General features: G+C 26.5%; 1 protein-coding gene across 1 annotated transcript in view; it reads right to left on the reverse strand.

Moving 5' to 3' along the window:
* The window catches only part of LOC121128203 (metabotropic glutamate receptor-like), a 214,120-nt gene that overhangs the window by 103,788 nt on the left and 94,582 nt on the right, over positions 1 to 15,750 (reverse strand). The window contains 1 exon segment of the mRNA XM_040723780.2: positions 11,487 to 11,647. Within this exon segment, the coding sequence (XP_040579714.2) occupies positions 11,487 to 11,647 (161 nt within the window).

Raw genomic sequence — 15,750 nt, forward strand, 5'->3', positions numbered from 1 at the left:
GGAACTCAAAAAAATGTGCGAGGTCTCTGCAGTGATAACACAGCTTCAAATACTGATCGTCTTAGTGGTACTTTTATGCTGCTGGAAATAAAAATTTGAAAAATAAATATTTTTATTTACTAGACGTCCTTATCTTCACGAACAGATTTTAAAAAGTGTATTCGATGTAAAAAATCAAAAATGTAACAACAAGTCCAAATATTCCTTTCTTTCAAAAATTGAAAGATTATTTGAAAAATATAGATTCCTTCAAAATATACTCTTTACAATAATTAGTACAAAATAACTAATATTTGATATAGAGTCCTATTATTTATCAATTCTGAAAGATAAACTCAACATTATCATTTATTTGAGAAAGGTGGACCGAGAAAAGTTAAAATACGTTAGATTGAATTATTTAAATATACTTCAAATTAGGAAAAACAAAAGTTTTACACAACATACATAAATTTATTTAATAATAGTGAACCGAGTTAAAATATAATTATGATATGTACTTTTTGTGTATTCTTTATTTGAATACCATTTTCCGGTCCACCCTACAAACAAGTCATCGAATTGACTTTAAGCTCTCGTCAGCACCTACTATTGTTGTAATAGAGATTTTTTTATTCATAACTGAGTAGCTGAGGTCAAGTAGAAAGAAAATTAAGGGTATGCAATTTTGAAAAATTAATTTTAATTTTATGGGACACCTTAGTGTATATATTGACTTATATTTAACAACCAACAAAAAAAAAATTAAATGGATTTTCTTCTAAACTAGATATCCAATTTGATTAAAACTAGTACTAAATGAAAGCTCATTAATAAAGAAAAAATATTTTTATTCATTATAATCGTCATTGGTTGAATAACGGCCTCTACTCCACCTCGGAAAGAGGATCATGCCCTTATAACAGTGTTCTTTAGTATTTCCAGAATTTCTCCCGGATTTTGGGATTTTGTGTTGGCAATCTCTCAATAGATTTTTTTTTTAAAAAGAGGATCTGTAGCCGTGTTGATCAACTGCAACCACATCAAGAAGTTCCTGATATTTAGTTCTAAAGAATTTGGAGAACCAACATTTTATTAAAAAAATATTACTACCAAATCAGCGGTCTTTGCAGTGTTGCTTTGCTGTTGGTTCATAATCACTTCCAGACTCTTTCAGTTCCTTCTTGACTCTCCAGAAAAAAAAACCTGTCCAGTTTAGAAAAGTTTGCAACATCAATCACATCAAGGTCAATTTGCCTGTGTCACGATTGTGGAAAGAATATTTAGTTCCTCGATGCCATTTTTTTAACTACGCCAAACACCTATCGCTAGCCGGCAAAACAAAAAAGAATATCTTATCTGTGCATGCACTCAAGTTTCGTTATTAAACAACGGCTGCACTCAGTATAGTGATATGTTACGTGCAAAATTTGTCATTTGGTACTCAAGTTTTTTAATGAAGTAAACAAAAAAAGAGACCAAAAACTCGGTAGTGTAACTAAAATATGAGTATTTACTTGCAACGCATCATAACTTATAATTCCCTCTTATTTTATTTTTTGAGTGCATTATTGCATTTTAATCTTCATAAACATTTTTTTTATTCAGACTCAAAAAGTTTTGCATCCACACAAGAAAGAAGTAAAAATGTTACTGTATTTTATAAAATTTATTATTTATTAGAGAAGGGAAAAACAATAATTAAAGTGCACTTTTTTAATAATTCTTTAAAAAATATGATATTTTAATTGAAGAGTTCTTTAGAATTAAAAAAACATCAGTGGATATATACTTGTAAATTTATGTATAGTCCCATTCTATTTCTAATAAAATTAACCTTTAACCACCATAAAATTCTCAAATTTTTTGGAAAAAAGAATTATCGTTCATTACTAAAAAAAACAAAAAAACTTTTGTGTTTTATTTCTTTGAGAAAATCAGTCAAAATTGAAATTTGTTGATTGATTTAAAATAAAAATTTAAGAAGTTTTGGTTAGAATGTTGAGAATATTTTTTCGTCAATGTAACTGAATGACGGTTTTTTCGTAATGTTTATATAAAAATAAGGTCACTAAATTTTATTTGTAACTGTTCAAAAACCCGTTGGTTTAGTCATTCAAAATGTTTGCTTCACTTTAAGATTATGAGTTAGAAAGTATCACTTATTTTGTTTAATGATCAGTTAATTATATACAAGGTGTTGCGATCATATCGTTGCGTATCTCCAAAAATTTAAATTATGACTGAGGCAACATTTTTTAGCGGATTTACTTATAAAATTGCTTGAATTGTACATATGAATGTTGAAAAAGAGTTCATTTGATTTATCCGTCTACAACATCAACCGTAACCTTGATCTGGCCCAGGCGAAGGACCTCTTGTTTGGCATGTTGGTCATTTTCTCCTTAATGGAGGATATCCTAGAGTCCTTGATGTTATGTTATTGTCGATTTTTTTAGATTAAATTTAGCCAATAAATAATCAATCGTATTTATATCCAGATTCCTTGGAGGCTATATTTATTTCCCAATGAAGTCATAACAGTCCAGCAGATGAAAAATCTGTGATCATAATTCTACAAAAGAGCCTTACAAATCTTTTTCATGGCTTGAATTGGGACGCCAGTCACATATGAAACCTCCCAATTTTCAATTTATATTTTTCGGTGAACAAAAATCATTGTCACGGCACAATGCTTTTCCTTCTCTGTAAATTGAATCTTTATTTGATATCTACAGCAGCTGTCGTAATAATTCCCACAACTTTATAAAATATTTTTGATATAACAACATTAGACAGCTACATTGTAAAAAAAGTTCTGGTGTACGCAAGCGCTAATTTGATCTTAATTTCCTTTATTTGCAATTTCATTTATGAAGTTTTTGAGCCCATAAAATTTTCAAATTGCTCAAATAGGGGATTCCACAACTCTTGTATAAAATAATATAGGTATTTCAATAAAGCTGTAATTAAATATGATTTCTTCAATATGTATAAATTAGTAGTCACTAAATATTTAACCAATAATTAGACCCAAACAGCATTTTCTCACACAAAAATATTTTTTTTTACAACACATTGGTCTTGATATATCGTTTAAATTTTTATATGTTGAATACATTTAATATGGTGTTGATATTTATACATTCTGAAATTAAAATTAAGATGTTGAATGATATTTTGAATTAGTTATAAAAGTTACACTTATGTCGATAGCAAATATTTAGAACAAAAAAATTTAACTTTTGTATTTTAATTTTAAGGTCACACATACCTTTCAAGTACTTAGTTATTTTGTATGATTCTTGTCTACTATTTAATTGTTAAATCACTGAAAAAAAATCCAGTTTAAGTATAAGCCAATAATTGTTAAAAATATATTTCTAATAAATTAATTGGTAATAACTTTATTATTTATAACATATTTATAGAAAAAAAAAATAGTAAATTTTTTATGGTATTCATATATCTTCTGATAGAAAATACATATATTCCTTTTTATATTTCTTTCCGGCAAAACTACCCTCTTTCAATATCTTGTAGCTTTGTCCAATGAGTCATTATAAATAACCTATCATCTTTCTGAAGTTTATCAAAACTAACACTTTTCCATAGAATGATGTACCTTAATGAAAAACACATTCCTGAGAATTAATTCTAAGATTCGATACAGTGTTACTACTGGAGAAGAAAATATGAGCTATGTTTACTGGGTCATGGCAAATTTTGAGACACTTTTCTACTCAGCGTATACAAGAACAGTTTGATCCCCTAACCTTCTTCTATGGAAATGTTAGAGTTTACTCTTTTAGTTTGGTTTAAATTCAAAACATTATAATGAAAGTTAAATGTTGCAAGAACAACAAAGAAGAAACCTTGCCTGCCACCAGAATGTTATTGCGGTCAAACATAACTCAACGCAAACCGTATACCGTGTCAAGGAGCATCTGGATTAGGGCGAGGATTTCAAAGAAGCCCAAAAAGTGGAAGTACTAGAAAATTGACTACTTACGCTTTTTTTTAAATTTTCAGGAGCAGTCTATGAGATACATTGATGTAAATATCTGCTGTGTTAAGGCGCATCAGAATGACTTGTGGTATATCTCTACGAGTCCAAAAAGTACAACTCCTGACAGCAGAGATGGAGAAAAAGTGCTAGAAGCGTGTAAACATCTCTTGAATTAGCTCTTGTTTAAATCTTGGTTTTCCTAATCCACACATCTGAATCATAGTATCTGATTGTATTTAAGTATAACGTCAGAATGATGGGACAAAATTCTTTGAATATTAAATGTATACAAAATTATATATAATTGTTGTTTTAAGTATCAACCCTTTGCACAAGCTGGTATTAACTTTAAAGACAGTCCCTAGGTCTGATAGAGTATTTGAAATACTATAATGTTAACTTCTATTTAATAAGTATAACTCCTAATTAAATGAACATTGAAACAACCACCATTTTCTTTGAACCCAATATAACTTGAGATTGATTTTTGCAATACTAATTACTTATTATGCCTTGAAAACAAATCTGTTTTTTGGATTTGTCATATGATCCGTCAAAAAAAAAAAAAAGCAAGGAAATACAATTTTCCTCAAAAATTTCCTTTATATTAGTTAACTAGTAATCTTCCATGTCTATAATTGATATATCTAATTAATTTGTTAGAAGTACCACAACTTGCAATATGAGGTTCGTAAAAATACATGGTTATGATTAAAAATATTTACAAATAATAATACATTTTATAAAAAATGTTTACATAAAGCTAAAATAAGCTTAAAATTAGATAATATACTATACAACTAATTTTATCACTTATAGAAATTTGATAATATAGTCAATAACTGACCTTAATATGTCAATCATAGGCTTATGAAGAAAAAAGCTTTTTCTGTTTTGTAAGATTTTTTGGTTGTTGAAGCAATATAAATTTAAGAAATCATTCAGTGTTATGACAACATAAGTAGGTAATTAGTACATTTTGTATACCTAATATACATATATTAGTTTATTAACTAATTTACTTCCCCTTCATCATAATAATCAGATTCTTAATTGGATAAAAATATCAAAATCATGAAATAATGGCATATTTGTTCTATATTTTAATTAATGACATAATGAATGTATTATAATCTTCATTCAAAAGTTGATCATTCTACTTAACATAAAATATGGAATCTGTAATAATTTGTAAAAAAAATTAATTTGTTCTTTCGATAAACTATATATTTTGTGAAATAAATATTTTTAAGCTAACCCATTTTTTGAAGTTGGTAATATGAAGAATGAATTTTCCTTTTCTTTGCTCTTGTCAAAATTATTTAATTACTAAATTGTTGTTAACTTCCTATCATACTAATTGAATGTTCGTGGGTGCTCATAAAAGACGGAAAGTAACTTTAAGGATTTGATTATAAGTGAGCCCTGGTTGGGCACAGATTACAATTAAAGATCAACATCGGAGTAATTCTTGCTAATGTCTTTGTTTAATTTCTTCTTCCCCTCCTCCTCGTCACAGCTGATTTAACTTAACGCCATAACAGCTAAGATGCTCTCCTCCAAACATTCTTTAAACTGTCAGGGTTATGCTGATTTTCGGTTCCTATTTTAACATGCTCAAATACACAGGATTTTCATCGCTACCTATGGTTTAGGAGGGTTATCTCTACCTCATTATCCTTTTTTTTATACTCCTTTTAAAAGAAAAATTATTTTAACCAATATTATCTTGGCAACTCAGAGTAAGAATAACCAGGAAACCTCTCAGGGTAAAAATATATTATGTCTGAAGAGATTAGAAAATTATGATACTCAGTGGTTTTGGTTTATCAATGATTTAGATTGATTTTGTGACGAAACATTCGTATATACATATGAATTTACACCTAAAGAGACTATAAGGGAAAGAGGCGTCATATAACCAGAGAGTTTTTTCTTATTTATAATTCTGATTCGTCTAAAATTATGTATATGCGCTTTTTCATCTCTGGCGTAGTTCATTGTTAAATCACATCTAATGACTAAGATTCATCTAATCTAATTTGATACAAGTTAACATTCTGGACAGGGTTATGTATATAGAAACATAAACTATTAATTATAACTATAGTTCATAGTATCTTAATCGATAGGGGTGCTCTAGAAAATCATAAAAAAATCTACGAAAGGTTTTTATATTATATATTTTTTAATCGAAGTTACGTGAATCCTAATCATAATACTTGTACATAGTTTTTGTTACTATTTATTTCAAGGATCTTGTTTCCTCTACCTTTTTCTCTCTTTATCTAGACCCAGGTTTAAATGAATTCATATATTTTCATAAAAATATTTTAATCCATTTGTGTATTTACACCAATGATAAACAAAGATATTTATGGCATAACATAAGCTGATTTAGAACCTACGAATTTTTCCTAGGTGTCTTCATTAACTGTTTGAGTAAGATTCAAAACTATCTCCCCTCTAAAATTATGTAAATCCTACATATAAACACAAGTATATGTCCAACAATTAAATTGATTTATTTCGTAATATACATATATTCCGGGTAAATAAAATAAATATATCCTCAGATTATGTATTGATTTATTCATTGTCCATATTCAAAATATTTTTTTTACAAGAACGTAGAAAATTATAAGATACCGTATAAAGGAAGCCAAACTGATAAACATTCCGAAAAAAATATATATATATGGCTAGTCAACAAAAATTAAGCTAGATTTTTTTTTCTCAAAATGGATTACAATTGTATTTGTCGGCGAATTATCGTCAGTTTCTATCAACAAAATATTATTATTTACCCTTTGCAGGTACTGCAAATTACACTTAAAAATGATAAATTGACATTTTTTTGAAAGGCTGTAGATCGGAGCCAATATAAGTCTCTTACATCAAACACAAATTATAAATTACAGCTTTTGGTCAAAACTTACTCAACTAATATGAAAAAAAACCTATAACTGACTCAAATATGTCCATGAAATATTGACCTATATGTATTATTATCTATTTGAAGTAACAAGAATAAATTGAGATCTTGCTCAAAAAAAATTTATGTTAATGCATAAATTTTTATGTAATAATTTTGTAATACTCTGTTCAATCCCAGACTCAATATACTTACAATATCTTGTGTCCAACATATTTTAACCCCACTTTTTATGTCATATACTTCTTGTCTCTTCTTTATTTTTAAAATGGTATTTCATTATTTTTTGAGTTATTAATAAATTTAATTTTGAAATTTAAATTCTCAAAGAATTATTAGAGCGTTCTTCTTATTTTTTTATCCTTTTTATAAATATGAATTCAGGTGACGGAATAAGATTATTAGGATGTCTTAGTCTTTAAAGAATATATCGTTGTTGATAGTGTATTAATTAAGAAATGATCTATCCTCTAAGGTAAATTTTCTTTTTTCCATCACCTATTTTATGTTATAAATTCTCAAGTATAAAATATTATGTAAAAAGAGTATACATTTTTTTTACTTATGTTTATAGTAAGTAATATCTGTTACGACTAAAAAGAACAATTATAGTTTTTTTTGCCAAAAACATCAATTTTTAAGATTTTTTTTGTATGTTCCCTTAATTAGGATTGGTGTTAGTTAATGAAAATGAGCAAATATAATTTTAGCATCATTTTTCTAGAAACTCCATATCTTGGTAATATTTTGAGAAAAAAAATAATTAAGTAAACCGCCAAAATACAACCCTCTAACCCGAAAATAAAATTTTCAGTCATGAATATGTATTTTTTAATTATATTTTTTGAAAGTAATAAGAAGAAACTGGAGAATATGTGATCTTTAAAGCCTTTTTATACTTAAACCAATAGTAATAAAATATTTTTATTTAATAAAGTGTAGTTTTTAAGTTATATAATAAGGTCAAATTCTTCTAAATTTAAATTGTAGCGTGTCCACTATGGTGACCATTTTTTAGAGAGATCCGTCAATTCAATCTTCTGTTGTACTTTAATAAAAGTTATGCTTGTGGTGTTTCAGTCTTCAAATGGCGTTTTTTTACCATTATATCAGTTTGAAAATGACTTATTTTACCGACATTCTCTATTTGTGAAGGGAATCAAAAGTTTCAATTTATTAGTTATGTTACTGATTTTAATTATTTTATTAATGTTCATTCTTTCAAATGATACATACGAATATTATACTTATTTATCATTTTGAAAAAACAGACAAACAAATTGTAGCGCAAAAAAACGGATTCTAAAGGGATTAGAAACACTGTAACGACTTCCAAATCAAATTAAGTATGTATCATAGCTTAATCTTAAATTTTTTGCAAGTGGCTAAAGTAATAGAAATTACTATTTAGTGGACTGCAAAAATCAAATGTACATATAGTTGGACAATTGATAATAAGGGATACTGTTTATTAAGTAAGATAATAATGAAAATATTAAAGTCATTGAAAAATAATTCAATTTTGTAGCAAGGTATCAAACTTCCATGCAAATATAATAACGAGTATATTTCATTTTCGAGGATTGATTGGTTGTATATATAATTTCATTTCCCAGAGAACATATAGATTATTTAAACGGAATAGTGTACAGTAAACATGGATATGCAACAGAAATCCCGTTCAATAGTACAACACAATGAATTCTGACTTTTTTTGTAAATACTTTTTTATTTAAAAGCAGCCATACTTTTCATTTGTAAATTGATTACTCAATATTAACAATTTTATAAAAAATTGTCATTTCTGTATAGTTTCAACTTTGTATGACATCACCATCAATTGATGCTTTGTCTAAGAAATAATTTATTACATTTCTGAATTTCTTTTGGTTAAACAAAATCAATTATTTGGTGATATCAAAATCTTTATATCCAGAGACATAGGTTTTCTGTCGATGGAACTATTCGATCAGTTTGAGAAGAACAATTACTTACACAAATATGCTTAAATTAATTGGAAAGCTGGCTGGCTTGGAAATATCTAGGATATTTCAAAGAATAATTGTTTTCAAATCAAAATAAAATTATATCATTTTAAGTACTAATTTATTTGCAAACATTTGGGGATGTTGCTAATCGTAAGATAGATTATATTAAATAGACATCAAATAATAAATGTAATAACTCGATAAATTTAGAGAAAATCAACTCCCTCAAATAACAATGACAGCAAAAATTACTTGGTAATGCCTATAATTTGAGAAAAATGAACCAATATAAAGGTATATTATCTATAAAATATAAATGGGATATATTTTAGTCCTATTAACGTACTATATAACGTTTTAAAGAATTATTGTCAATAACATTATTAGTATCTTAGGATATTTATTAATAAAGATACTTTTTGAAAATATTTTTACTTCTTGGAGTTGGTTTATGCTCCTCATGGTACAATATCTGCAGTTAAATGATTATGACAATATCATCTCAAATCAACCATGTTTCAACCTCCATAATATCATGTTTTCTAAAAATAAGTATTATTGTATTAACGTACGATATATAAATAGGGGAGAGCTTTAAATAATTAAATAGAACTATATCACGAATTAATACGTGTATATAATCTATTTATTTCCACAATGAAATTCTTAATTGAAGTTATAATTGATTCAGTTCAAAATTAGTAAAACATAAATAATGAATGTGTATTAATAAACATTTATATATATATATGAAATATGTTTGCATGTAACTTCTGGCTTGACAGTTTTATTTCATGTTCAGAAAATTCATTCATATACATTAATAAAATTCCATCACGTAATATACATATAACAAAAAGTGTTTTAAGCTTTTGATTCTGGGAATGAAAACCCCAGAAAATAAAGATATTTAAGTATAAAAAATTATATATAAAAAATAAATAACAATATGCGTCAAAATTTAGCTCTTGAAACACCGGCCAGCTGAACTATTTATATTTAAGCCTTAGAAAACGTCTACGTCAACTGTTATAAGGTTGTTCTTTTCACTTTTTTTTACGAAATGTGTCTAGTCATATTAAAATATAGTGAAATGAAGGATCATAATTGGAAGTAAATTTTTTTTTTTCATATCCAAGGTAAAACTGAAGTAAAACTTTATACGACAATTTGAAAAACTTTGATGTATGAAAATTTCGCTTTTGATAAATATTTTTAGTTTAACTTCTAATTTTTATAAGAAATATTTTATAATTTAACAATGAAAGTTGTTTAAATATCTTCTTAAATAAAATATAATTAAGTCGATAAGTTTACTTAAATATAATTAATAAGTATATTTCAAATATATTGAATATGGAATGTATTTAACAATTCTTAATTATTATTACTTATTACAATAAGTCAACTAATTTACTTAATTACATTCAATTTTGGTGAGTTTTTCGAAACAATATAAATCATATCTGTTAAATGGTCTATTACAAAATAAATTGGTTGACTGAAAACATCAATCAGAAATTGATCTTTTTTATTCAGCAAAACTTTTGAATGTCTACTATAAGAATTATTCATTAGTTTTAACTATAATTAAAATAACTGAAAAGAATATGCAAAAATATTAATTTCCAAATCACTATGGCAAAAACACATTTTGTAGGAACTGTATTTAAGATAACTTAACACACTCTTTATCCTTCAAATACTGGAATATTTTTATCATTTGTTCTTTCAGTTATTGTTTATCTATATATCATTTCACTTCATAATATGGCCATGAATCGAAATTATACTCTAAAATCGGGATTTCTGAAAAAAAAACTTATATTCCAAACTTTCTGTAATTGAAATTTTTTAATAGTTTTTTTCGTGATTTATGGCTTAAATAACATTAAAAAAGTTGGACTTTTGCCAGTGAGCGAAAATACTGTTTTATAGTGTATTAATTGATAAAATTAATATTATACTATTGGACAGTTGATAAAAACCAAAGGTACTACTAACGTTGTGGGGATATCATTTTGACTTATCAGAAAAGGAAAAGGGATCATTATTTTTTTTTGTCATTTTTGGAATTTAGTTGTTAATTTTCTGAAAATTGTACAATTGAAGAAGTATTGTGAGCATTCCTAATTCTCAATGTACTTTTTAGAATACATTTTGATTAATTTTGGATAAAAAAAATGAATTCAAGTTTTTTCTTACACTATAAATTAATAAGGAATAAAATTCAAATATAATTATTTTAATAAAAAAAATCTATTTTTTCAAAACAATTTTTTTAACCATTTAAAAAAAAATTGAATTTTACAAGTACATTTTGTAATATTTTTTTTTCTTTTATTGTTGATATCATATGTATATATTCAATAGATTAGTAAGTGTTTAAAAAATATTTACAACCTAAATAAAATGGACTTTTATTGAACAATATTCGTTTCTCCAAATAATATAAATATACTAAAAATAAATTGTTCATTAAGATGCTTCTATGAAAAATTATCTCGGTTCGTAAATATTGTAGATAGTATGTAATTTATTACAACACCGATAATTTAAAAAAATAATGACCTACCTGTTAATTTTTTAGATTCTAACTCCACTGTTATCGCACCAACAGCAAAATCTTCTATTCCATCAAGCACTGCGGCCTGTTTACCCCAACCATCCGATGCTAGCCAATAAAATCTTCTTAGTGATGTTCCTAATAATTTGCGTGCTGCTTTGACAATCCCTCTGCAAATACAAAATAAATATTAATCAAATTGTAAATTAAAACGAATTAACTTTTTGTAAAGATATTTATAAAGTATTGGACACAATTTAAAAGTCATATAATTTTAAATAGATTAAGTTGTTATTTTTTATCCTTTCAATCCTTAGCCAAGTTTGAAAACAAATAGATAAAAATTTTAAAGTTTTGTACGAATGTACGGGATGGAAACTTGAAATTTACAATTTTTACAATTTTTATATAATTGCTTCAAATTACAATAAAATATTTAAAAACATATAATTACGACGAACGTTGGTTAAATATTTATTCCATTGTGCTACCATCAACTGTGACTATAGTAGTATAATATTTTTGTAAGTAGACAAGTCTTGTGTATGTAGTCTGTAGTCTGAATCCATGATAATCCCATGTGGCTTCATACATACCTTCATCTCAACATTCGGTCAGAATAAATAGTCAAAGGGCTTTGCATATGGGTGCAAGAGTGGCAACTTTGTTTTTTCATCAAAATTGAATTATGTGGCCGTGCCTATAGGAGCTCCACCTTGTTGCACTAAATTATTACCTTAAGGAATTTTTGGCACCTAAAGCAGCAATTTGTCTTGAAAGACTTATATGTAACATCAGCATTCAACTTGTAGCCTTCATGTCAATCAAATAAGGGGTATCACAATCCCATTTGATATTTCAAAATCCAAATCCATGACTGATTCAGATTTTTTTTGTGGTGGTGATAATCCTCTCAGTATCATTTATCTCCCTAAAACTTATCATCTGTCATTAGGACATTTATAAACTGGATCTACATTAAATGATTTTTTTTATCTGAATAAATTATTATATAGTTGGTATAGATTTAAAATAATTGAGAAGTCCTTCGCAACGTTAGAGATGTGTCTTTTGTATGATGTTTGTAAGGATAGACCCCTTCAACATTACCAAGTCGTTACCATGGAGTTGTTCAACTGTTTGATTATTCGCAATGTATGAAATTCCCAGAAATTTAGTAGTATTGACTTGGAAGGGTTCTCTTAATGCTTTTTAACGATTTTTGCCTGAATAATAAGTTTCCTCCAACAACCAACTTTCCATACGAAATTATAATCGCATTCAAACTTATTTAATGTTGTAGACAGTCTTCATGGAGTTTTGAAATTAAAAATGGAGTATGACTTACACAAATAAATGTAAAGCTTGGCCCTTGTTTCCCAATATGTTGATATTTTCTTTCGTTATTGAAATAGAGTTTATATTTTATTGAAATAATAAATATGCGGGATTTTTCAAGTCAGTTACTTAAAATCTTGCATTTTTTGAGGGTGTAAATTTCAAGCATGCACCCAGTATATGATCATGTGCCTAGACTTTAATAAAAGAAAAATGAAATTCTGTTCGTAATTAGAGTTAAAAATAGAAAAAAACCCCAAAAAAAAACAATACAAACTCTCTCATCAGAGAAAGAAAAACTTTACAAAATACTTTCTAATAATAAATACATTTTTGTGAAATCAAAATAATTGCTCTTCTTTAAATAACTGTTAATAAATATTTTATTAATTTGATACTCTCAGTTATTATTCCCCAATATGACCCTTTTAAGTGATTGTACAAAAAGATGACAGAGTAACATACATCAATTACAATTTTATCATGATTATGAATTATTTAATCCAGATATTTTGCTTCTTTTTCTATTTTCATCAAAACTAAGGAGTTAATTTGAGACAAACTATCAGAAGATCTTTTTATTTGACTAAACTGTGTGCTAATATGTATATAAAGTCTTTGAGGCAATAAATGTTAAATAAACAAAATCGTTTGATTATATTTATTTCAGCCAGTGGCAAAAGTCAAAGTCTATAAAAGTTGACTCTAAAATGTATGGAAAATATATAAAAATTAGTTTTTGTTAAAATTAATACATCTGTACAGAGTATATAACATTTTTAAGAATAATTTAAAAATAATGCAATAAATGCAAAAAAATATGTCAATTTAAAAAAGAATAAACTACAAATCGCTTGACGTCAGCCTCACATCCCTGATGAAAGTATTGAGGTATTTAATTCCAAAGGGAGACCGATCTATAATGAAAACTATGCTTTTAGATTTTGCAAGGTATATGATGTTGTGATCAGAGAGTCTCGTTTCGAGAGGCAGCTTTTGTCTGTTATCCAGGGCAGGACAGATAGGTTTATCTTTTTGTTTCAAATTAGATGTAGGTTAATAACATCCTTAATTGCACGTCTATGATACAAATTATTAAGTAAAAGTCTTCTTATTTCTTAGGGATAGTTGTCTTAATCTCCCAATGAAGGAAAGAACAACATAAAAATAACATGTTCTTTTTCCAAGGACTTGATCAAATATTCTTAGGAAGGATTTTAGATCCCAGATACGTACATTAAGATCAAGAAGATATATGTAAAGTTTTCACCATGAAAAAAGGATTTCGTTTTCTAAAACTTCTTTTAATTATGATCAAGTTTCGATTAGACTTCCTTATAATGTGGTGTATGCATATGCTTCTTAAATCTCAGATCGCAAAATATATAAATTCCTAAGTCTAAGTAATCCTCTACCACCGTAAAACATGGATAGATGGACTTATCGAAGGCAATTTTGCGCAATAAACGGAAAGTGAAGCCATGTTATGAAACTAAAAACTTAAACTGTCTTATTTTATCGGAAACATTTTGTTACCTTTTGGGCAAATTTGGGGTTTTAACAGTTTCAAATGATTTACTAACAGAGTAGTGAGCAAATTACGGTTAAAATTTATTGATTAGTGATACCCTGATTAAATTAACAATACATTTAGAAAATGACCTATTTTTAAACTCTAGCTCTTATATTTCAAATGTAATACGTAGAAATTTTTATTAAATACTAAGTTTTAAAAAACAAAACAATGATAAAAGTATATACTTTAATAACACATTTAAAAAAAAAACATCTCAAGATAATATATGTCCTCCATATTATTATCCTCAAAAGTTAACCCGCTGGGATTTTGTCTGCATTATATATATAGATATTTTTTTAGATAATAAATGGATAAACTCTTAGGCATCAATTTTTCAGCTTAAGTGAGTTATATCCAAAAGATGTGTCTCTTTATAACAAACAAATGCACTTTATACCAAAAATATGTCGTATAACTTTTCGAGTGTGAGAAAAAACTCATTTTTTTATTATTTTTTTGATTATATAGTTAGTTACTTTAATACCGACAGTAATAAATTATCACAAAAAGTCTCACCCCATCAATTTACGTGTTCTACATATCAAAGTATAATACACATGATAAATGATGAAATTTTATTTGTGAAAAACATTTATAAATATCATTTTATTTAAATGGTTTCGAATATGTCTTGTGTTTTGAAAAGCATATAAGATAAAGTACAAATAAAACTATTATTTTTAATCTTTTTCCATCGATTTTTATCTCCTTGACAATCAAAACAGTGGTTACATGACGGTCAGGCTCGATAAATTCTATTATTTTATTTACATATTCCATATGGCACTCAAAAAATATAAAACTTTCAAGTATGCTTTTTTAGTGCAAGATACATATTAGTAAAACCATCAATTGTAAAAATAGTTTCTTTTTCTACACCTATTATTTTGTATTTCAACGATTTTTAGTTTTATATAATTTTTCTTATTTGGATTTTACACAATATGTGAAATCAAATATCAACAACAAGCTACACTTTTAAAATATGGTTCAATTTTTTTTTTTCAAAACTCTATATTTACTAATTATGGTAGTTTAACAAGAAAATATTGTTATATATAATTTGTTAATATCTAATATAGATATGATTTTACCAAATAAAATTGGGAATACGTTATTTTATAATTTAAAAAAGATTTGAGAACCAAAAATATCAATCTTTGATAGAAATTTTGTATATATACTGTTTTAAATGGCCACCAATCATTTGAAAATTTTCTATGCTATTTATATTTTTTGAATATCTGACGTGAACATAATTTAAATTTACAAGATATCTTATATTTTGGAAATAGACTATTCATTTTTTAAGTATCACTATTATAAATTATGCAGTATTTAAATAAAATACATGCA

Source organism: Lepeophtheirus salmonis, chromosome 13, assembly GCF_016086655.4.
Source record: "Lepeophtheirus salmonis chromosome 13, UVic_Lsal_1.4, whole genome shotgun sequence".
Classification (NCBI taxonomy): domain Eukaryota; kingdom Metazoa; phylum Arthropoda; class Copepoda; order Siphonostomatoida; family Caligidae; genus Lepeophtheirus; species Lepeophtheirus salmonis.